Raw genomic sequence first — 24,702 nt, forward strand, 5'->3', positions numbered from 1 at the left:
TTATCACAGATATGTCTGACCCAAAGAGGATTGGCCAGGCACATACAAAAGGCATGGAATAGAAAACATGTGGTCAGACAAGGTGTGCTCATATCCACTAACTATGAAAAAAAAAAAAAATTGGAAGAGGGCCTCCAGCTTATTAGGTGAATCCTCTGCAGATGGTTCAGAAAAAGTTAAGCAAGATTCACTCAAGTTAGGAGAGTAGGGATAGTTTGATATCAGCACCAATGGAAAGAGAACCCTGCCTAATGGAATCACAGATCATTGAATTATTGAAGAATAAATAGAGGAGATATTTTGGGGCAAAGATGCTTGCCTTGGGTCTCTGTTCGTCCTCCTCAAGCCCTTCACACATACATACGCAAGGATAGGATTCTGGAAAGGGGCATATGCTGCATTTAGCTTGGTCTCATCCTTAGGAGCAACTGCTCCCTCCTGCTTCTGCAACAATGCATAATAATAATAATAATAATGGTTCACTAATTTATATAGCATTTTAAAGTGTACCAAGTGCTTTTCTTTCATCGCATGAGGTAGATAATTCAAGTGTTATACCTATTTTATAGATGAGGAAACTTAAGTTTAAAAAATTAAGTGACTTGCCTGTGACCAAAGCTAGTAAATGTCAGAGATGAAATTCAAACCAAGTCTGTTCAGTTAGATTTAGGACAGCACAACTAGTGATTGTTTCAGTAATGGGTACCACTTGTTAAGAACATTGTTAAGTTAGAATATATCTAAAGAAAATGACCATGATAGTGAGAAGACTAGAAACCATGGTATATGAGGAATTTTTTAAAGAACTACAATGTTTACCAAGAAGGGGGAAAAAAAACATGTTAACTTGGTCAGAGAATTATTTTAAAATAAATTTATGATTTTTTTTATCAGGAAATGTTTGATTTATATACCTATATGTATCTGGGATTGCATAAAAATTTCTCAGGCAAAAGGAGTCTCAAATGGAAAAAGTTTGAGAAGCCCTGGTCTAGATGTCAGTTATGTGGAAAAGAAACTAGGCTATCATTGACTCTAGGGAGCCATAGATAAAAGTTGCAGAGCTGTTTTTTAGCTTCATTTTAGGAAAACTCCCTAACACTTGTCACAGTGCAAAAATGGGATAAGCATTCTCAGAAGGCACGGGGTGCCTTCTCTCACTAGTTCTCCTCTTATTAGTAACATATGTTGCAGAAGGGATAGTTGCTGATCATTGTTCCATGTTGTGCTTGGTAATCTGTAAGGTCCCTTCTAGCCAGACTCAGGTCCTCCTGACTTCAGGGCTGATGCTCTATCCACTACACCAACTAGTTGTCCTGACATTTACTTTTTAATAATAGTATTGTCACATCAGTCATCACAATGCCCATGCTAGTAGCAAATTGTTAATGAATTTTCATTAGGCAGCAATTATTAATAGAGTGCATATACATAGAATGTTACAATGAGCAAGTAGCCTAGAGTCAGAACAGGAAAATGTTTTCATTCAAAAGGCTTTCCTGTGTTTTAGCAGTATAATTACAGAATTTTAGATGGAACTTGGTGTCTAAGATGCATTAGCCCTTTGTGTTAGCATATAACCTCTTTAGGTTAGAGATTTCCTCTACCATAAGTAACATTTATAAGACACTATCAATCACATTATTTGAAAGTTAGGTACCTCTTGCTAATAACTCCCTTTCAGTGGAGTAATTTCAGGTATAATACCTAGAACCTTAAGGGATTGATAAATTTTATTCATCCATTTTGCAAAGAAAGCGACTTGTTAAAAGTAAGAGAACTTTACAGAGATAATTCAGCATATTGATAGTTCAGGTCTCTTGACTCCCACACCAATGCATGACCTTGAGTGATGTTGTACAGAATCATGAATCCAAAACTGGAAGGGACCTGAGATCATGTAAGCCAGCCCCTCAATTATGAAAGAGGCTATAGAAGCCCACATAGTGCAGCAAGAACTGGGCGAAGCAACTAAGTCTTTTACTGAAACTTGTAAATGCTTCACTCTTTTCAGATTAACATTTTCAGTGTTTTGAATTCATTTTAAACTTAACTGGATACTCTCTTCTGTCATTTTCTCTCTTAATTCACTATTTTTGAGCATGATCTTTTGAGACTGTTTTTAACTTTTTAAGTGATGTCACCCACTATTTCCACTGGGTTTGCTCCATTTAAGTTAAGTACTTTTATTTATTTATCTTTTGCACCCAGTTAAATTTAATTTCTAAAACATCAAAAGTGATAGCTGTATTTCCATACATGGAATTCCAAATCCCAAAAGATCATTTGCAGACACATAACAGAATAAAACACAAGAAAAAAGAATTCTATATGAAATTGAATCCTTGTACTGCTTTTCAAAAAGTTTGTTGTAAATTCAGGGTGTTCTTTTCAAAACTGCCCTGCTTGTCTGTGCTTCCTTCTGATTTCCTTCTGTTCCCTTCCATGCGTTTTGTAAAATGTCATAATGGCTTTTTTTTTTTTTTTTTTTTAGCAATGCTATTGTTTTCCTCTATCCCTTATCCCCTTTAGCAAAGAGAAAGAAAGGGGAGGAAAGCCCTTGTAACAAATAAGCATCATCAAGTCAAACAAATCCACATGGAAGCTAGTCTTTCACATAAATATAGATATAGATATATATGAGTATCATATAGCTGGAGACAGTTGGTCATTGCTTTGATCAGAGTTAAGTCTTTCAGAGATATTTTTCTTTGCAGTATTATTGTCCTTATATAAATTACTACTCTTAATTTAAAATTAATTAGTTAATCCACTTATTTCTTTATCAGTTTATATTCCTGAGTATTTTTAGAAATGATTCCTCATTACTTTTTATTGCCCAATAATATTTCATTATGTTTATATACCACAATTTGTTTAACTGTTCTCCAGGTATCTAATAGGCAATTTGTGGTACCGCCTTACTTTATAGTTCTTTCCCACCCCCACCCCAGCTCCTTTTTATTCCCCCCTAAATAAGGACATTTATTTTGCTTGTGAATATTCCTTCCCCACAAATTCCCACTTGTTTTCCTATTGAATTTTGATGTACTTACTAAACAAGCTTTGTCCATTTCAGATAAGTTAGATTCATCAGATTTCTACCCTCTTCACCATATCCTCCATGTTTATATTTTGTATTCTCCCTTCTCTTTCTCCTCTTAAAACTATTAAAACAGAATCCACTTCAGGTCCTCTTTATTTCTTATTTTATCCTTCAGCTATCTTTGAAGATAAATTTGAAAAGTTCTCTAAATGATATTAATTGCCTATGAGATCCATAACAATCATTTGATAGCCACATTAGATAATTATCATGTTTATGTTGTCATGAATATTAATAATAGGTAGTGAGGTGGTTTGGAGGAAGGAATTTCATTTTCCTGCATTCAGACTTGACCTTGGAAACTTACTAGCTGTATGCTCCTGGGCAAGTCATTTCACCCTGCCTCAGTTTCCTCATTTGTAAACTGAGCTGGAAAAGGAAATGGTGAGCCACTCTAATATCTTTGCCAAAAAAAAAAAAAAATGGGGTCACAAAGAGTCAGACACAACTAAAAGGAATGAATGTTAATAATTTATATTAACAGCTCAGCCCTTGACACTTCAAAGAATGCTCCTTGTTGATACCTGTGGACAGTTTGAACTGCGTACAATATGAACAATAATCAAAGCTGCTCTTTGGGTTGGCTCTGTCAACAAGTACAAGGTCTTCTTAGATACTGGTTATATGTCATAATATAAGCCTCCCATTTTGCTATTCAAGAAATGGGACCACTTTCCAGAGCACTGTATTAAATATTCATACTTTAGCAATTGCATATAGCAATTGAGTACTTAGCCCTTCTTCCTGCTTATGAATATTATATTCTCTCCAATGCTGGAAACATTGGTAACTGCTGTCAGACAGAATTATGTCTTAGTTGTTCCCTTGGAGAGTAGGGAGGTCTCCTGCCCTGTAAGAGACTCAAATGTCTATATTGAAAGAATAGGTGACTCAATCTTTTGTGATAAATTGATGGAGAAATAATACTATATGAGGTTGAAAATTGTAGAAAGGTGCCTAAGATAGTATCTTTTCATTGGTCACCCAATTCCTGGAACTGAGCCTAAGGAACAGGTTCTATTAACACCTCAATAGTCCCCAATGACAAGCCAAGAATTTTCCTGTTTTTTCAGTCTCACAGATTACTCATCATTGCCATTTCATAACAGAATGTTCTGTTATATTATAAAGATTTCTGATGCACATCAATGTCTCATGATCACTTGTCATTACTAAATTAAATAACAGGATAATAATATTATATTAAAAATAATTTTTACCATTAATTGAGTACCAGTTTTAGAAGTAAACCTTCCAGATATGTGTCTATATCTGTGTCTATCCATCTATCTATACATATATATGTGATATACTACTAATATAGATACATAAATATATAGATATGTACACATCAGTACTATAAATATATTTAAAATCCAAAGCAAAATTAGAATTGGAAAGGAGAAGAAATGGAATGTTTCAAAATTATTGGTAAGCCTTCTTTGAATCTAAAATAGCAATATTCGACAGTTCGTTGTCTCAAAAAAGAATAGTATGACCTAATTTATCAACATTTTTAGCATGATTTAAATGCAATTCAAATCACAGGCTGAGCTTGACCTTTATTCATCCTGCTCATTTATTATTTCAATAAAAAGGTGTCATCCTAATACCAACAAAGTATTTATTCCCCAAACAAATTATTAATATCTACTTACTATCTCACATTTAGCTTGGAAAGTTAATTTATCATGGTGCCGTTTACTTTACAAGCTACTAAATTTAAGTCCTCTATTAGTTTATCATTGTCCTTCCTCTTTTCTAAGGCTTATTTTTTCATATATTTTTTTTAATTCTGGTCTGTTTATCCTCTCTAAGTTCTCTTCTTTATCTGCCAATTTTTTTTCTAATTTATATATGTCCAGCACTTATCCCTATACCAAGGATATTGTCACCTACCTATCAAATCACCAGTAATCTTTGTTTTATCCTCACAACAACCCTAAAAAGCAGATTCTATTAATTATTTCCATTTTGCAGATGAAGAAACTGAGGCAGGAATTGATTAAGTAACTTGCCCAGGATCAAACATGGTAAAAAGTGTCTGAGAAATGATTCATATTTGGTCTTCCTGACTTTAAGTCCTGTGTTCTGTCCTCTGAGCAATCTCACTGCCTTTTTAAAAAGAATTGTAACTAACCTCTAAGGTTCCTTCTAGTTATAAATCTATAATTCCTAAGATCCTGTCATCATTGCATGAGATAATTTTCATGATTATCATATTTTACAAGACTATTTAGAACCCTTACATCTTCATGTTATCAGAACTTTCATCAAAAAAAGAGGATATTTTCAATGTGGTGAGCACTGAACCTTACAAACAAACTATATTTTATTGACTATATTTTAACAAACAAGAAATACTCTTTGTTGATACTGGAGAAATTGTTACAATCAAATTATAAAATCAGTGTGATCCAGACAAGCAGTTTATGTAGCTATCCATGAAATTATAAATCACAGTGGATTCTAGGTTCTTGGTAGCTAAAAACCCAGAACTTTAGTTTTTATTCAGTTAATATACAATTTAGGGAGGTGAAAAACAGAATGAAAGGATTTCTTTTTGGAGAAGACGTAGAAACAGCGAAATTAGGATGAAAGTTGACTAAAGGGGATTGGAAGAAGACAAGAGACACTGAGGAAAGAAGGAACATAGGTGATTTTATTTTTTTACCTTTAATTGGGATAACAGAGACAGAGTAATCTTATAACTTCTCCAAATTAGGTGATTTTGAGACTTAACTTTGTATGATGATTGATTAAGGACAAAGTGGAATCACTAATGCTATTTCATTGTTGCATTCCCCTCTTGATCATGTGATCCTCAAACACAGCCCCTCATACTACCCACTGAATCACTTAATTAATTGCTTTATCTACAAAAATCATTGGACAGAATGGTAGACTACCTTAAGGGGCATCACAGGGAAAGAGGAGCATCTGGTCCCTAGAAATATGCAACAAGTTTTATATATCTGCAAATAATCACAGAGATTATAAGCAAAAAGAGTAAAGATTATGACTTGCTTTGTCTAAGACCTCATAACTATAACTAAGGTAGCCAGAAAGTAAGTTCCCACCAGGAGGAACCTTAGCAGTTAACAGGATTTTTCAAACACTTGCTGCAGTATATTGGCCCCACATCTTTTGAAACATGAGCAACGTGGCCGATTTATCATTGTATAGACTTCTCCCTCAGAGGCTATGATAAGTTTTGCATGGAAAGATAGGGAGATGCCTAAATTTTTTGTATTTTGGAGGGGAACTGTTCAGTGAAATGTGAATCCTTGTTAGTCTCTGCAAGGAGGAGAGCCATGGCAAGAAATCACCTCATGTAAAAGAGCTTTCTTAAGTACTAAGGCAGTTTTCTTAGCCTTGGGGAATGCCTCCACCTGAACAGAAATGGTTGTTGGTTGTTGTCCTTACTTTTCGAAAAGCACCAAAGTGACATCATTATGTCAAATCAACTTAGCATGTCAGATTGTGGCTGATCAAACCAATACAAGCTTGAAGTGCTCTGCCACTTGACCAAAAGGTCCTTTTGTATGGCTTTTCTAACTTTGTGCATCTTGAGTTTCTTCTGAGCTAATTAAATTCTGCTTTGCCCATAGAGCACAGCACCTTCTCTAATGAGGGCACTTCATGCTGGGCAGTCCTGCACCAGTATCTCTCACATAAATAAAATCAATTCTAAAGTTCTTAAGCGGGACCTTGAAAGTGTTCTTGTATTGCCATTTCTGACCACTTTGTGAGTGCTTGCCCTGTGTGAGTTCTCCATAAAATAGTCTTTTTGACAAGCATATGTTTGGCATTCAAACAGGGTGGCCAGCCCAGTGAAGTTGTGCTCTCCACAATAGAGTCGGCATGCTTGACAGTTTAGTTCAAGAAAGGACCTCAGTGTCTAATACCTTATCCTGCCAGATAATCTTCAAAATCTTTCTAGGACAATTCAAATGAAAGCAATTCAGTTTCTTGGCGTGATATTGATTCACTATCCAGATTTCACTGGCATACAACAACAATAAGGTCAACATAACAGCTCTGTAGACCTTCAGTGTGGTAGTCAATCTAATACTTCTTTTCTTTCATGCTTTCTTTGAAGCCTCCCAAACACTGCCATGATAAATTAACTTATTCATAGAATTCAAAACTTCTCCATTTGTTATATCTACAGTTCTACATATGGATGATGTAATGTTGGCTGATGGAATACTTGTGTTTTCTTGGTGCTAATTGTTAGGCCAAAATTAGCATAAGCAGCAGAGAATTGATCCATACTTTGTTGAATCTTAGCTTTTGAGGCAGCATTGAGTATACAATTATATGCAAACAAAAGTCATTGTTGTCTTACACATTTTTCAAGTTAAAGGATTTATCATCGGTGAGTAAACTTAGATGCCACATTTGTCTTTGAAAGCATTTGACATCATGGCTGAAAACAACATGCTAAAAAAGCATGGGAGTAAGCACACAAGTTGTGTTACTGCATTGGTGATTGGGAAAGCTCAAGAGCATCATCCATTATCCAGAACCTGGGCAAGCCTCCTGTCATGAAACTGACATACTGTACTGGAGAACTTCTCTGAGTAACCAAATTTTGACAGTTTTCCATAAGCCCTTGTGACTGACAGTATCAAAGGCCTTGGTCAGATATACTGATAATGTTGTATACAGACCTCTATTCTGCTCCTGGCATTTCTCCTGGAGTTGTTGGGCAGCAAACACCATATCAACAGTTCCTCAGCCCCTTCTGAACCCCTACTCCCCTTTCTCGCATCCCCACCCCCGCCCAGATGACTTTCCAGGTGTAGGATCAGTTTATTAAGAAGGACTCTGGCAAGAGTCTTGCCAGCAATAACTAAGAGAGACCCTTTTTTGATTTTCACAGGACAAACTATTCCTTTTATCTTTAGAGAGATGGACAGTAGAAGCATCCTTGAACTCCTGGGGCAAAACCTCCTCTTGCCGTATAATCTAGAAAATTTCATTTAGCTTCTGTATAAACAATGGATCTCCCCCCCTGTAAATTTCTGTTGTAATGAAATCAACACCAGGTGCTTTGCCACATAAAAGTAGCCTGATGGCATTCAAAACCTCTTTTTTGGTTGGATCTTGAGCTAGGAGTGATTGATTTCAACCTAAGGTAAATGGACAATGACTTTAATTGCTAATTGATTAGTAACAATCTGTTGAAAACACTATAGAAGTGTTTCACCCATCTCTCTAGGTTCATGTCCTTATCACTATTATTTTTTTTATTATAGCTTTTTATTTACAAGATATATGCATGGGTAATTTTTCATCATTGACAATTGCAAAACCTTTTGTTCTAACTTTTCCCCTCCTTCCCTCCACCCCCTCTCCCAGATGGCAAGTTGACCAATACATGTTAAATATGTTAAAGTATAAATTAAATACAATATATGTATACATGTCCAAACAGTTATTTTGCTGTACAAAAAGAATGAGACTTTAAAATAGTGTACAATTAGCCTGTGAAGGAAATCAAAAACGCAAGTAGACAAAAATATAGGAGTTGGGAATTCTATGTTGTGGTTCATAGTCATCTCCCAAAGATCTTTTGCTAGATGTAGCTGGTTCAATTCATTATTGCTCCATTGGAACTGATCATGTCCTTATCACTAATCAATGTGGCATGATCATCACTGAGTAGTTGAGATGCACCATAGATCTTTGGCCCATAAATAGCTTTCAATGCATCAAAAACACTTTGGACTTTTAACTATCAGCATAAAACTGAATTTCACCTGCCTTTTTACTGAGCCAAGAATCTTGCATCTCTCTTGAGTTTCTATTATGCTTTCCTTTTGATGGAATTGAATCCCATCTTCTTAGAGATGGAAGAACTATCTTGCTGGTACACTCTGTAGAGTTCTCCTTTTTGCTTTAGCAGCTTCTGAATTTCCCCATTATTTTCATCAAACCAGCCTAGGTATTTGTGAGTGTTCTGACCCAGATGATACTGAATCTCTGAAAACCGTCTACTCCTTTTCTGTTCCACTGTTGTCAACTGTGTTGGCTCAATTTACCCTCTAAGTTAGCAGCAAACTGTTCCCTCTCAAAGAAGAGCTCTAATATGTTAATATTAATCATTCTGATAGTCTTTTTGCCTTGGGGTCACAGTTTTTATTGAATGCAAATATTCAGCTTGGAGAGGATAAATCTATGATCAGTCCAGCTCTCTGTACCACACATTGCCTTTGTCACTTTCATGTCCTCACTGTCTCTTCTCCTTGCAATCACATAGTCTATTAAATGCTAATGTTTGCTGTGAGGGTGCATCCATCAAGTTTTATTCCATTTAGGTAAACAGAATACAGTGATGGTGATGAGAAGGTCATGAGATACAAGAGTCTTCAGTAGTAAGTGACCATTGCTGTTGCTGTTTCCCACTCCATTCCTCCCATTGCAGGACTCCCTGCCATGTCTGGTAGTCAGAGCCTATTCTCGCATTAAAGTCACCCAGAATTATAAGCTTGTCCTGGCATATTGGCACACTGATGATAAGGGTCTCCAGATCTTCATAAAATTTTTCTTTGACCTCATCAGGGTTTATCATGGTGGGAGCACAGCCCTGATGACAGTGGTGTGGCATTTTCCTGCAAGTGGCAATAGCATTGTCATGAGCCTTTCGTTCACCCCTTTTGAAAGACACAGGGCTTGTTTACTATATTAGTTTTGATTGCAAAACCTAACCAGCCTCACAACACTCCCCTTTACTGCAGCCACTCTGGAAAAATGTCTGTCGAGTATCAGTGAGCTGGCCTTCATTCGCCAACTCTGTTTCACTCAAGGCTGCTAATTGGACGTGATGCCTGTTGAGTTCTCTCTCAACAAGAGCTGTTCATCTTTCAGGTCTACTGGATTTTGTATTGTCTATAAGTGTATGCACATTCCAGGTACCAATGGTAAGCAGAATTTGCGCAAGTTTTTGTATATTCTTTAGTGTCTTGATCCTTTCCTCATGATCATCAGGCCATGGTTAGATAAGCAGACAATTTCAGGGCATCTTTTCTAGCCCCTTCCTCACTGCTGGAAGAGCAGTATGATCCTTAAAAGGCTGCTCAGACACTCAGGGGCTGCGTATCCCACTACTGCTTCCAGTGAGAAGACCACCCTGTGGCCTGGGTCCCTGTGTGCAGGACTGTGGCTCGTTCCCAGGGTTTCTGCACTTGCTGCTTTGTCATGGGACTTTGAAATAGGTAGAAAGGATAAAAGGGCTTGGTAATGTCTTTTGATTCATTAGTAAATTGGGTTTCAGTGAGGCAGAGTTTCACGGAGTCATCCACTCTCTCTTCCATAGTTCTCACAGTCCAATTTCAGGACAGAGTCAAGAATGACTGGTGATGACCCGAGATTCAGTGGATGTCTAACCAAGCTCTAAGCACTCCACAGCACCCGCTTCACCTGCCTTCATGGCTGTTGGAACAAATTGTTCTCATCTACCCATTCCATCAGGGGAAGTCTTCACGTGCGTGGGGTAGACACTCCTCTAGCTCACCATAAGGCTTGAGATCCCTTTGGTTACCCGCAACCTGTTTTGGTCCATCTGCCAAAACAGTATTGGAGTATGTGCATATTACAGCTTCTTGGAGTCACAGGTAAGAGTTAGATAGATCAGGTGGACACCAGGTAGAAAAGAGCCCTTTAAAGAGCTCAGCATCCTCAGAGGTGCTAGTCTTCCCTGAACACACCCCACACCTCTCCTGAACAATAATAAGACAGCAGTAGCATAAAAGGCCCAGAGCAGGGCCTGAATAAAATCATTCAGAAGAAATTTGAAAGGTGTGTGAGCAATTGGCAATCTGGCAGAGACTAATTGATTAAAGGCTTTTTTATTTTAATATCTGACAAGTGGAAGCACAGGGGATGTAATCCCAATGCCCTCTAATAGTATCAGGAATCCCCCTGAGTTCCATAATTACCTCCTATGTACTAAAAGACAAAACTGGTTGTAATAACTCTGAGGTAGGAATGACTTACCTTCTGGTGTGACCCAGACTCCTTCTCTTTAGCCACATATTTAAGTTCTCAATACTTGTTCTTTTTTTTCCATCAAATTGAAGCATTGCAGGGTACTGATACAGAAGCTCAGGGGATTAAAGAGATCAGGAAGGAACTGTGGCTTCTGGCAGCTTCCTGAGTCCCAAATGCTTGCGTAAATGCTTACCTCAAGTCAATGTAGGTGTTGAGCCCTCCAACCCCTAGTCCAGTAAGATGGAAAAGTACCCACTAAGCCTGGGATGGGTGTGGGGGTGGTTGTTTGTCCTTTGTTCTTGAAGAGGCCCATGATGTCATGGAGGCCAGGCCATGACATGCAAGGGAATTGGATTGAAGTGAGGGAGAGCTGAGCAAGATCTGCCTCAGTTTGTCCTCCAGAGCCATCTGGGTCCAAAGGCAAGATATAGATTAGGAAGACTGGAGATGGCCCTATATGCAGTGAGAAACTTGGGCCTTTGGAAGCTAAGGTCTTCAATAGGTCTCAGTTTCACTGAAGCCTCTCCCATTCAGTGATTAAGGCTAGGTAGGTAGGAATTGAGGCAAAGAATCTCTTCTCTCAGTCCAAAAAAAAAATCTAAATGAATGAATAAATCTGGGAATGGAAGACCCTTAGAATTTCTGGCCAAAGTAATTCCTATCTATATTAATATTCTGTGTATCTCTAATATTCTCTTGGGCTAATTGAGTCCCAAACAATGACCAAATGCAGTTTGCCCCAGGATCTGTTGATGACCAATGAGAATCATATTGCTTTTGGTTTAAGGCCTGGTCCTTAAGCCAGTAAATCCCAAGATGGTAGGGCCAAGAGCCAGAGTGAGGACCCCCAAGACCACCCTTCTTTATTCTTGCACAAACAGGGAGAATGATTTCTCATAATAAGGAATATTGTGTCCTGCTTTCTAGAGCCCCTATGCCAGGGTGATTAAAATATACCTTCCTCGTGGAGAAGTGATGAGGCGGGACTCCTGAGGATGGTGGGAAAATGGAGTCCATTTATTTCAAAGACTTTCCCCTTTATAAAATGTAACAAAAACAACAATGAGCACATGGGACCACATAAACATCTTACTATTGTCTGTAGTTTGCCACCTGGTATCACTCTGCTTCAATCTCAACACAGCCACCCCCTGACTTCTCAGGAAGACCAAGAGACCTTAGAGGAAGTGGGGAGGCCAACCAGAAATTGTCAACAGGTTCCCTCTGGGCTGAAGGGTCTTATACCTCACCCAGAGTTCCCCACTGAATGTGACCCTCTACAAAGGAATGCCAAGTAGAGGAGCATAGAGAAGGGTTTCCTTCAAAGTAGACAGTACAGTCTTGGACTCATTGGTGAGGATCAGGGTTTCAGAAATATCCTTCCTTGTCAGCTTAACCAGGGGCTTAATGATATGACTGTGAGAGTGCACCCATTGCCTACAATGATAAGAATGGCACACACCTGTCATTTGGGATTGGAAGACAATTTTGGAGAGATTCACAGATAGTTGTGACATAATAGAAAGTCTAAGCACTCAGTCTCATGCTTGCACTACTGCAGTTTGTAACTGATTTTTTTTTAATTTAGTTCTGCAAATTGTTTTAAAAGATGGAAACTATCGGACTTCTATTCTTGGTTTCTGAGTATCATTGAAAATATCAGGAGCTAGTGTAGTGAATTTTGATTCATTAGCTTTCCCTGGCCTTCATAATCATGGGTGGCGATTCTCTGCAATTCATAGATATCCTCTCCATGCCACTTAGGGCCTTCCTTTAAGAAGTAGCATCTAATATCCATTATTTATTATGCAAGAATCTCTCAGATTCAAAGCATCTAACATTCTTATGTAGCCTTTCAAAAAACTGATTTGGAGGTTCATCCTGCTGGGACTAATGAGGGACCCCAAAACTGATAGAATTCCAGACCAGCATTATGAAGTATCTCAAAAGAATTTGCAGACTTGGGCCATTTCCAAGTCAAGGGGATAGTTTATTATAATTTTAATACCAATTAAAGCATATGTAGTTCCTAAAGAAGATAAATTTATGGGAAAAAGTTAAAGAAACCAGTTGTCTCATGTCAGATATGCTGATTTTATGGCTTAAAGGTGGAGTTGAGAACTGGTCTGTTTCTGTTGTGTAATACCCATAAGTCTCTGGGCAGAGCTCACAGAGAACCTTCTGGAGGTGTGTTTTTAGGCTTGAAACATCACTAGGTCAAGTGGTAGGCACCCAGTTTTGTTCTGTGCTTGCATCAACTTTAAGTACCTCATTACTGTTGTTCATTAGTCTCAGAAATCTTGTTATCACTAGCTGTTATCTGACAGCCAGCAATATTTGTGAGCTCAGTGTCCTGGTCATATAGAGTAAACTGGGGCAGGATAGCCTACAGGAAGAAACTACATCACTCCCATGGCCAGATGGTCTGAAGGTTATTGTTATATCCTTCCCGACCATATCAATACTTATTTTGGTTAGTGTCTTGGAATTTATTCCAATTTTCAGGCCATATTCTTCCATTCCCTTAATTAGATATTTTCTAGCCTACTTCAACCTAGTATGGTCTATAGGTCATTTGCGGATCCTAGAGAGGTTAGTTTGGTTTGTTGCCATTTATTTATTTATTTATTTTTGCTTTTTTTATTTTTTGCCATTATTTGCTTTCAGGAAAAAGCTTTTTTTCCCTGAGGAAAAGAATGTCTCCAATAAGTCAGTCATATCCCTCCTCAAATAGGATTATTGTTGCCTGACACTGCCTAATAATTGCCCCTGGAACCTCATTAACCTGACTGATATATAGGTCAGAGGGCCTGAAGGACTGGTGCATTCTAAATCAGGTCATTCTACTTCCCTAAGGGTTTGGAATAATTTGTCCTTACGCAGAAATAAAAAACGCTGGGATGAAGTGAGGATTGGGAAGTATTTTATTAACAGATGGGATATAAGTGGAAGGAGATGGTGCAGGATAGAGATAGAATAAGCAGCAAAACAGAGGCTGCAGGCACAAGAGAGTCAAGGAAACAGACCATGTCAGAAAGAAGATCCTAATACATACAATATTTTAGTTACCTAAGTTCAAAGATCTCAAGTTTTAATTTTTTAAATAGCAAAGATCCATTCTTTGAGCCAGATGGGGGACCTAGGTTGATTTTTTAAAAATATATTTTAGGCCATTTTCCACATAATTTTAGAGTTCTATTTTAGTCTTCCGCTTGGGAATAAGAAGCTTTCCCTCTTCCCAAGTTAATAAGAAGTTCCTCTAGAGGGTATCCATCAGCTTAGTAGAATTGGCTCTCCCACAAGACTGTCCTCAAGGTCTACTCACTTTGGATGTAGTTTGGAGAGTGGATATCCAAGAATGGATGTTCTCTCACCTAGAAAGCCCTCTTGGTGGAAAATCTTGCTATTCTTTTGGAAGTTTCTGCAGTGAAGGTTCTGTGATCCCTACAGCTATTTAAATGATCCCTATTCTGTCTGGCTTACTAAAACTGTTATAGTTAAGTAAGAAAACCAGGTACCCTCCAGACTAATGCTTTATTTAGTGGTACAAACAGTTATAAAACAAAATGGGGTTTAAGGCTCTTAGAAGCCAGTAACCCAGAACTTTGATTTTACTCTTATTATACAGGTTGAAAAGAATGAAAAACAGGATGAAAAGGTTAAAACATTTAGTTTCTTATTGGAAGAGGAGATCTGTGGACAGTGAAGTGAGGGTGAGAGTTGACTGGAGAGATTGGGAAACGAGACACTGAGAAGAGAAGGAAAAGGAATAGTTTTGTGACATTCTTTTGAGTCAGGTGATTCTTGTTGGGGTGAGAATAGGCAAGGAGAAAGGACTTCTCCAAACTTGGGTGACTGAGACAACTTCACAAAATTGTGGATAAAGGCAAAATGGAGTCACTGATGCTATTTCATTGTTAAAGGATTCTAGAATTATTCATCTGTGTGCATTCCAATGACTAATTAGAATAAAGATTAAATGCCAAATTAGAAAAAAGGGTAAATAGAAGAAGTCTGTGATTGAGAGAATTCCAGCCTGATCTGTTTGTAAAAATTGTAAAAAATGGGAAATATACAAAATTAATCACATTGATCAATACTACCACTGTTTCTGTAGAAATGATTAACTGTCATAAAATCAGGCAACCTCCTCAAAAAAATGCTTCAGCCATCAAACATTTGATCATTTTGTCAAGTTAAGTGACATAGTACCTAGTGTGAAAACCCAAGGATGCAAAATTAAGAGATTAACCTTCCTCAAACAGCAAGACATTCTAGTAGAAAATTTATCTAGATTTTTTTTAATATAAATGTAATTGTAATTGTAAATTGATGGGGGAGAATCAACTATTTGTCAGCATTTCTTTAATGATCTATTCTCTTCAGTGATGATAATAGAGCCACTGCATTTTGACTGTCAACACTCATTCCTTAGATGAGTACTTGGTAATGGCATTTAAATATGGTAACAGGAAGAGTGTCTGAATCTAACATAATACATAAGAAATTTGTGCTAATAGTGACCACTATGAAAATACATAAAGTTCAATGTTTCAAGATATCCCAAGGAGTGGAAAAGATGGTAGATATATGGCATGCAAATAGATGCAAGATCTGTAATTTTTTTCAGCACAGGTACTCCCTCCACCACAAGGAGCTTGAGGCTCACCTATGTCACGGGACTGATTCTGGATCCAGCTACCACTATGTCACTCAGCTCTAAACCCAGCACCTTATCCACCATGCTACACTGCCTTATCTCAAATGATACTTTTTACCAAAATACAGGTGATTGAGAAAAACATAAGCAAGTATCAGCTTATATGTCTGCTTTCTCATCTATATAAAACTATTATGAGAATTGTTTGTGAACTCATTAATGATGGATATCCTTGATGAAAACACAGAAGGAATACACAGTTTTTTGCATATGATGTTCCCTAAGTGTTATGGATACATTTGCCTGGGATTATATAAAACATATATTCTCATATCTATTGTTTACTTACTACAGAAAAAGCATTTGACTCAGATCAGAATGCAGGTTTAAACCCTTAAACAAGGAGTCTCCCATACATATATTGAAATCATATAAAAATGTGAAATTATACATATGAGATGTCTTTTTAAAAAATAGCTTTATTCAGTGAACTGCAGAGTATCAGAATGAAGCAAAGCATAAAACATATATTCCCCACAATGGAGGATGTTTCATGCAAAGTCCAAATAAAGGAAGAATTCTCTGTTAACTCAGAAGCTCTGCAGATGCTTATAGTTACAGATAATGTGATTATTACATCAAAGCCTCTAACATTACAGGCCTTCTAAAAGAGATAGACACATAATCAAAATAAGTTGACCTAGCTTTCCACACAGGACAAACAAAATTAGCAGGGAGACTAATATTGCCCAGATTTAGATGTGCAATTCACTGAGGTAGTCTTTCAATATCTATAAACACTATAGCTGGGTGATGAATTGAGCCCAGAATTTACTAAGAGGCGGGGTTTCTATTTAATTCAGAAATTTGTACAATGTTTTATGAATCTAAATTGCTAAAGCCCATCTTCCTAACACCAGTGTTCTCTCAGTAATATGGCTACATATAATACAGCAGTCTCAGAAAAGATCGATTGTATATGACCCAAATGATAATGAAAAAACACATGGTAGGTTTAAATAGTCTACAAAATATGACCAGTGATGTCATATGTATAAAAAGTAACATCAGGCATTTATTATCAGCAGGGAAGAAGATGGGCTTGTCATGTATCGAAAGTAAGAAATAACAGACATCTTAAGTGCTTCATTGATATGCATAAAATATTCAAAGAATCAAGGAAATTCTTCTATCATGCTGAGTCAATCCTCCATGGGGGACTTATGGAAAAAACATGGAACTACACAAAATGATGGCATAATTTGCAATGTGAAAAGAGTATCTACACCATTGAGGTAATGAATCTGTTGAAATATAGAAATAATCTTATTTGTCAAGATTTTAAAAGGGCCTTTGACAATGTATTTGGACAGCCCAAATTTCTTTATAATTCTAAGCTCTAGCAGATAAATAAAGAATATAAATAGTTTTCATTTAAGATACAAATTAACAAATAAACAAAAAAAGATATTTATCTTTTATTTTGCATCATACCCAGTAAATGGCAAAGGTCATTAAAAAATGGAAGCCTTCAATGTCAGAAGGAACTACAGGAAAGCAGGCACACTAAGAAACTGGTAGAGTTGTAAATTGTTTCAACAGTTCTAAAAAAGTTTGGAATTACTGAGAAAAGTCACTCGACAATTCATATCCTATGACCCAGAAATTATATTATGAGATATAATTTTAAGCTCAATAAAAGAAAGAAAAGTTCCACTTACAACAAAATATTCATAGTATCACTGTTCAGTAAACATTGAAGAAAAAAGCCCAGAGGAAAAAATTGGATACACATTAATTGAGGAATGGCTGAGTAAATTGTGGAAAATATGATAGAGCATTTTGGTGCATAACAACGAATGTAAGAAATTAAATGAAATGTTGGAAGATGTGTATTGCTGAGGTCAAAGAAACCAATAGAATAATTTATACAGTACAGTGACTACAGTTATAAAAATGAAAACAGCACAGAGGTAAATGTACTTGAATTAATTGCAGTAAACAACCTTCCTTTCAGAGACCAGAAAATGAAACACATTTCCCTCCTTTCAATGGAGAGATACAAATTCGTGATCAATAATAATGACAATAGCTAGGATTTTTTGTACTTTAATGTTAACCATGCTCATTATATGTTATTTATTTAATCCTCATAATAAGCCTGTAAAGTCAGTGCTATTTTTATCCCATTATCAGTTGAAAAAACTGAGATTTAGAGAAGTTAAATAATCATCCAGAGTCATACAATTAATAAGTTTCTAAGGCAAGATTTGAACTCATCTTCCCAATTTCAAATCTAACACTATTCACTGTGCCATTTAACTGTCCCACACACAGTTGGGGAGTGTTGGCTAATTGGCTAGAGGCTAATTTGAGGATCATAAAGATTAGCATTACTTTTGATTCTACAGTGTCGTTGATTTTTATAATTGTTCATATGTGCCTAAACTCTGTAATTTACTTCAACAAACATGTGTTTAGTCACCTACAATGAGTAAGTGTGTAAACAGCATAGGGGTTGGGATTGGGAATAGAAAAGCAAAATCATTTCTGCCCTCAAATATTTTATACTTTATTAAGGAGATTCTACATACACCCAAATAAACACAATGCAAAGTATCCCTTAGGGATAGCTAGGGGGTTCAGTGAATAGCACAGGCCCTGGAGGCAGGAGAACCAGAGTTTGAATCCTACTTGTGACACTTGACACTTACTAGCTGTGTGACCTCAGGCAAATAACTTAATCCCATTACCTTCCCTCACATCCCCCCCCCCAAAAAAAAAAATTACTTGCTCAAAGATGTATTGGAAGAAAGCACAATGTCTGGAGGAAATCTAGAAAGACTATACTAAAGAAATGGCATCTGGGATGATCCTTGAAGAAGAGAAGATAAGGATTCTGAAAGGAAAAAAATTATCCAGTCAGATATGCTAGGCCTGGGACTCACGTGTCTGTGTAGAGGTAGGAAGCAATATGTCAAGTTTGAGGAGTGAACTGACAGAAATGTAGTAGAATACATGAATGAAATAAGTTATTTAGGAGCTAGATTGTAGAAGGTTTTTAACATCAAGTGAGAGAATTTATATTTTATTTTAAATACAATAAAGAATCACCAAAAGTTTCTTTTTAAATGTTTTGATATTTTTTTAAAAGACATAATTGTTATTTCCCAGTGATTCAGCTTCACCACTAAAAAAAAACAAACTCCCTTGTAACAAGTTTAGTCAGAAAAAGAAATATGCTATATGTGTGGGCTTCACTTATTTCTGAAAATGGAGCTGCTATTTTTGCCAAAAGGTAGAAGCAAAACTTCACCATTAGCCCTGTTATGTTGGTCACTGTATAGAAATTGAAGGGAAAGGTGTGAAAGAGAGTAGGGGCTGCTCCTGTGAAGTGGTGGAGGTGTCTGTTGAACAAGTCCACCCCAGAGCCCTTTCTAAGGAGTCATCAGAGAGGAGGGAAAACAGGACCTTGGGATGAAGTTCTCATTGAAGAGACAGGAATGAAGTATAGTGAATGAATAGAGCCAAGGTATCTTTAGAAATTAAGACACCACTAGTAGATCCCATGACATATGGGCATATATTCCAAAGAAGTAGAAAGAACATCCCATACACACCAAAATACTTGCTGTGTGCTTTTTATAGTAACGGAGTTATAAGTGAAATAGATGCCCATCAGCTGGAAAATAGCTAAACAAATTGTGAGGCATGAGTAGAACAGAATATTATTTTGCTGCAAGAAATAATGAATATGGAAGATCCACAGGAAGACTTCTCTGAACTGAAGTAAGATCAGGAAAACAAAACAAATCTGTGCTGTTTTTCTTCTTTAATATATGATAATGGTTCTCTCTGGAAGAAAGCAGGTTTCTCAGGGAGGTTTTCTGGAGGCAGCCTTAGTATCAGTTCAGATCAAGAATTACCCCAAATGCAGCCAAGTGATAAAAGTTCAGCTCTTTTATTGTCTCCAATATAGCTCGGTTAGCGAGAGGCCTATCTCTCTGCTTGGTTCCAAGAGCTCCCTCCGAATGTCTCCCAATCCAAAGGTTTGTCCTTCAGCTCAGCCAGCCAAGTGGAAAATGGAATGGATCTCTCTTGCCTCGGAGAAAGGGCTTCTGGCTCTCAATCTCCCAGAGTGCTCTGCGTCTGTCCCAGCGTGCTCCTTTCCAATCTAATTCAGCTGAATTCTCACCCAAAGTAACTAACTCGAAGCTAAGAGCCTCTTTATATATGATTTCCCAAAGGTTGACTCCTCCTTCTGGAGGCACACCTAAGGGAGGTGTGAATTCACAAAGTTACAAAGTTTGCTTTATGAATCTCCCATACTTGTGAACTCCAATGAGTACTGGTGTGAACACAAGCATTGTATCAATTAATTCTACTTAGTACTTTGTTTCAGGTTCTGGCCCAAAACAGCTCCTTATAGGATTAGGTCAAGGATACTGAACCATGCTAAATTAGATAATTATTATCTCTATCAACTCTAATGACTTAACAATTTGTAAAGATTCCAACAATAATCTATGCTAACTCTATGACCAACCTTGGCTCCAAGGAAGTGATATGATAATATATTTTCCTTCATTTTTTACAAAGATGGTAGGCTGTGAGTATGGAAGACTGCATATCCTATTGGACTAGGTTGATTTCTTTATTTTTTCATGTAAGCAAATGACTCTATGGAAAGGAAGAGGGAAAATGAAGATGATGTAGCAACTAGACACAACAATTTTTTAAAAGATATCACTGGTAACTTATGAAAGGGCTCTTTTAACAGTGCTAGAATCCGAAATCAAAATAAAAGAGAGCAGCAATAAATATACTGAGGCCAGTATATTTATAAATTATAAATTATACTTATAATTATAAAATATACTTCCTACTTGAGAGTTTAGCAATAAAAGGTAAAAGTTACATAGAATGAGTTTGAGGGGATGGCAAGCTCAAGAGAAGGGATATCTGTGTGCATGTATATATGCATGTATGTGCACTATAAGAATGAGAAATTCTATGCAAATATTTATGCCAGTAGATGAATCTAATAGATAGAAAAAGATTGAATATAAACTAAAGGATGATCAGGAGGCAAGCTGCCAAATGTGATGGAAAGGAATGGAATTAAGGTACAAATAGAGCTGTTAGCCTGAGAAAAGGGAGATTAATAGAAATAAATATGAAATGTAAGGCTTGGGTTTACTCAAATTAATTGCACAAGTATAGAAAGCAGAAGACTTGGCTGGACAAGAGCTCACATGAAATAAGGATTTTAATAAATTGCAAAGTCAATTGGTCAACAGTATGATGTGACAAAGAAGCTCACATAATCCTGGGCTGAATTAATAGAAGCATAATGTCCAGAATAAGGAAAGTCATTAAATCAAAGATTTGCACTGGAAGGAACCCTTCAAGAACCTCTGGTCTACAGGATCGTAATTCTTCTATCTCATGGACCTTTTTGGCATTTTTGTAAAACCTATGGACTCCTCAAAAGAATGCATAGGATTATGTAAATGTATAGAATTAAAAAGGAAACCAATTATACTGAAATATATCAAAATATTTTTTTAAGTTAATGGACCTCATGTTTAAAACTTCTGATAGTCCAGCCTTATTTTTTTAAAGACTGAAACCCTGTCCTCTACAGTTAAGTGATTTGGCCAAAATTATACAAGTACTTGATTACTGACCCAAGAAATGAAACTATACCCCTTTACTCCAAATCTAGTATTGTGTCCACTACACCATAACCTCTCCACAGGTCATATATTCCTCCTGGATCCCTCTTTGATCATTCTATATAGCCTGGAATATTATGTTCACTTCTTGGCACTGTCGTTTAGAAGGCATATTGACAACTTGGAGACCATGCTGTATAAGCATCTCTTGCAGAAGTGACTTATGAGGACATGAGATCTGCCATCAAACATTTGGCTTTTTTGGTAGGTAGATACTGCAGAAAGAATTAGAACTGTCTAAATGTTTGACAGCTAGTTAGTGTGTCCTGTCACTTGAAGTCATCAAGGGGGAACTTCTTTTTTTTTTATTTTTTATTATAGCTTTTTATTTGCATGGTTAATGCATCAAAGAGTATGCACAGTTTGATAACTTTTTGAGCATAGTTCCAAATTGCTCTCCAGAATGGCTGGATGTGTTCACAATTCCACCAACAATGTATCAGTGTCCCAGTTTTTCCACATCCCCTCCAATATTCTGCATTGTCTTTCCCTGTCATTCTACCCAATCTGACAGGTGTGTAGTGGTATCTCAGAGTTGTCTTAATTGGCATTTCTCTGATTAATAATGACTTGGAGCATCTTTTCAAATGGCTGGAAATAGTTTCAATTTCTCCGTCTGAGAATTGTCTGTTCATATCCTTTGACCATTTATCAATTGGAAAATGGCTTGATTTCTTATAAATTAGAATCAGTTCTCTATATATTTTGGAAATGAGGCCTTTATCAGAAATTTTGGCTGCAAAAGTATTTTCCCAGTTTTTCTAATCTTGTCTGTATTAATTTTGTTTGTACAAACTACAATTTTCTATTTTGTGGTCAATAGTGATCTCTAGTTCTTCTTTGGTCATAAATTCATTCCTCTTCCACAGGTCTGAGAGATAAACTCCTATGCCCTTCCAATTTATTTATCTTATTCTTTATGCGTAGGTCACGAACCCATTTTGACCTTATCTTGGTGTATGATGTTAAGTGTGGGTCAATGTCTAGTTTCTGCCATACTAGTTTCCAGTTTTCCCAGCAGTTTTTGTCAAACAGTGAGTTTTTATCCCCCAAACTGGGGTCTTTGGTTTGTCAAACACTAGATTATTAAAGTTATTGTCTGTTTTGTCCTTTCAGCCTAACCTATTCCATTGGTCAACTAGGTTTATTTCTTAGCCAATACCAAATGGTTTTGATGATCGCTGCTTTATAATATAATTTTAGATCTGGTACAACTAGGCCACCTTCATTTGATTTTTTTTTTCATTAGTTCCCTTGAAATTCTTGACCTTCTGTTTTTCCATATGAACTTTGTTGTTATTTTTTCTAGGTCATCAAAATAGTTTGGGGGGAGGTCTGATTAGTTTAGGTAGTATTGTCATCTTTATTATATTTGTTTACCCTATCCAAAAGCATTTAATATTTTTCCAATTGGTTAGATCTGACTTTATTTGTGTGGAAAGTATTTTGTAATTTTGCTCATATAGAGCCTGATTTTCCCTTGGCAGATAGATTCCTAAATATTTTATACTATCGGTAGTTACTTTAAATGGAATTTCTCTTTGTAACTCTAACTGTTGGATTTTGTTAGTGATATATAAGAATGCTGATAACTTATGTGGGTTTATTTTGTACTCTGCAACTTTGCTAAAGGTGTGGATTATTTCTAATTGCTTTTTAGTAGAATCTCTGGGGTTCTCTAAGTATACATACCATCATATCATCAGCAAAGAGTGATAATTTGGTTTCAAGAGGGAACTTCTTAACGACTGTTCATAAATGTTGTAAGGAAGAATCCCTCTCCAAGTGCACCTTGAACTAGATGACCAGTATACAGTGCCCTCTGGGTTCTCTGGTTCTGTAGTCTCTTTTAGATGTTACATTTGTCACCCCAGAAAGCATCTACCCCGAGGAAATGAGATGTAAAGAGGCTAATTTTGGTGAAAAACAGCAGAACTTGATGAAAGTCCTTGATTAGCAAGGAGAATACTATATTTGCCTACTAGTGAAAGCAGACTTGGGTAGGGCAGTATGAAGTGGAAACAGAAAGGCTAGTCATTCAAACAACTATTTATAAAGTGTTCAGTATCCATTGAGCATTGTCCTAGTCTTTGAGGGAAAAACAAAGCGGCTGAAGAGGTTCAGTCAACAATACATTTATTGACTACTCTCTGTTTTCAAAGAGGATTATATCTTGTTTGAAAGATTAAAGTTATAGAATGTATACAGCATATGATTAAATATTAAAGTATTCTTGAAATCAAGACACAAATTAAAATACAGGTGATTTTTGAGCTTTTCCCTCACTTCTATGGTACTTAGTATCCTTTTGCTATTCTCTACTAACTAACAGTCTCTATTCTCACCCTTTCTACTCCTTTCCCTCATCCCTCCTCCCCCAGATCTTCTCATGCTTCAAAATTAGTTATGTTTCCTGCTCCTACTCCCAGTTTCTTGTAATTGTGTCTGATGTGAACCAGGAAGAAATCATATTGCCTTTATTTACCCTGAGGAATGAATGAGGAGAGCCCCTTAATTCTCTGGAATATCATTATCACTAATAACTTGAAAAGATCTCTAATTAGTAGAATTTCTTAAAGTAAAGCAAAAAGAAGAAATGAAGGCAAATCTTTGGTAAGAGGTAAGAGATGCAAGAGCAGAACAGATATCTGGGAGCCCCATATAGCATACCACATAGCTCTGATAGGTAAAAGTGCTTTATTTAAAACTCAGAGAGAGAGAAATCAACACTGATCTAGGTTAATCTAAAAAGGCTTAATAAAACATAATAATAACTGAATATAGCACTTTAAGGTTTATTTTTCTCTTCTGAACAATTTAATTGCCATCTCTGTTACTCATGCCCAATCTGTTGTTTTTTCCTTCCTTGATTATATTAGCCTTACATCACGTCTGCCCAAAACTGGAGAAACCATCCATGGACATAAGTTTTTTATTGGCTTTGGAGGAAAAGGTGCCAACCAGTGTGTGCAAGCAGCCCGGCTTGGAGCCAAGACTTCCATAGTGTGCAAGGTAAGCATAAAAGAGAATAGATTTATATGGACTAAGAGTTCTGATTCTTTTAAAAGTCAAATAAAAACTTTCTGAAAATTCAGATAGGAGAAATAATTATCCTTCAAAGCCCTTCATTGGTTTTATCATCACTGGTTTCTGTGGCAAGTAGAAATTATGCAAGATATAAAATATTGCCTTACTAATCT

The 24,702-nt window shown here is 36.6% G+C and overlaps 1 protein-coding gene across 2 annotated transcripts in view; it reads left to right on the plus strand.

The window, feature by feature from the left end:
* RBKS (ribokinase) overlaps positions 1-24,702 on the plus strand; it is a 133,292-nt gene that overhangs the window by 29,408 nt on the left and 79,182 nt on the right. Inside the window, exons 1-2 of one of the 2 annotated variants that reach the window (XM_051976230.1) lie at positions 16,880-17,059; positions 24,382-24,514. In XM_051976230.1, the coding sequence (XP_051832190.1) occupies positions 16,959-17,059; positions 24,382-24,514 (234 nt within the window). In that variant the 5' untranslated portion in view covers positions 16,880-16,958. Of the gene's footprint in view, positions 1-16,879; positions 17,060-24,381; positions 24,515-24,702 lie in introns of those variants that run through there. The other variant, XM_051976229.1, reaches the window with a different exon arrangement.

Source organism: Antechinus flavipes, chromosome 2 (assembly GCF_016432865.1).
Source record: "Antechinus flavipes isolate AdamAnt ecotype Samford, QLD, Australia chromosome 2, AdamAnt_v2, whole genome shotgun sequence".
In the NCBI taxonomy this organism is placed as follows: Eukaryota; Metazoa; Chordata; class Mammalia; order Dasyuromorphia; family Dasyuridae; genus Antechinus; species Antechinus flavipes.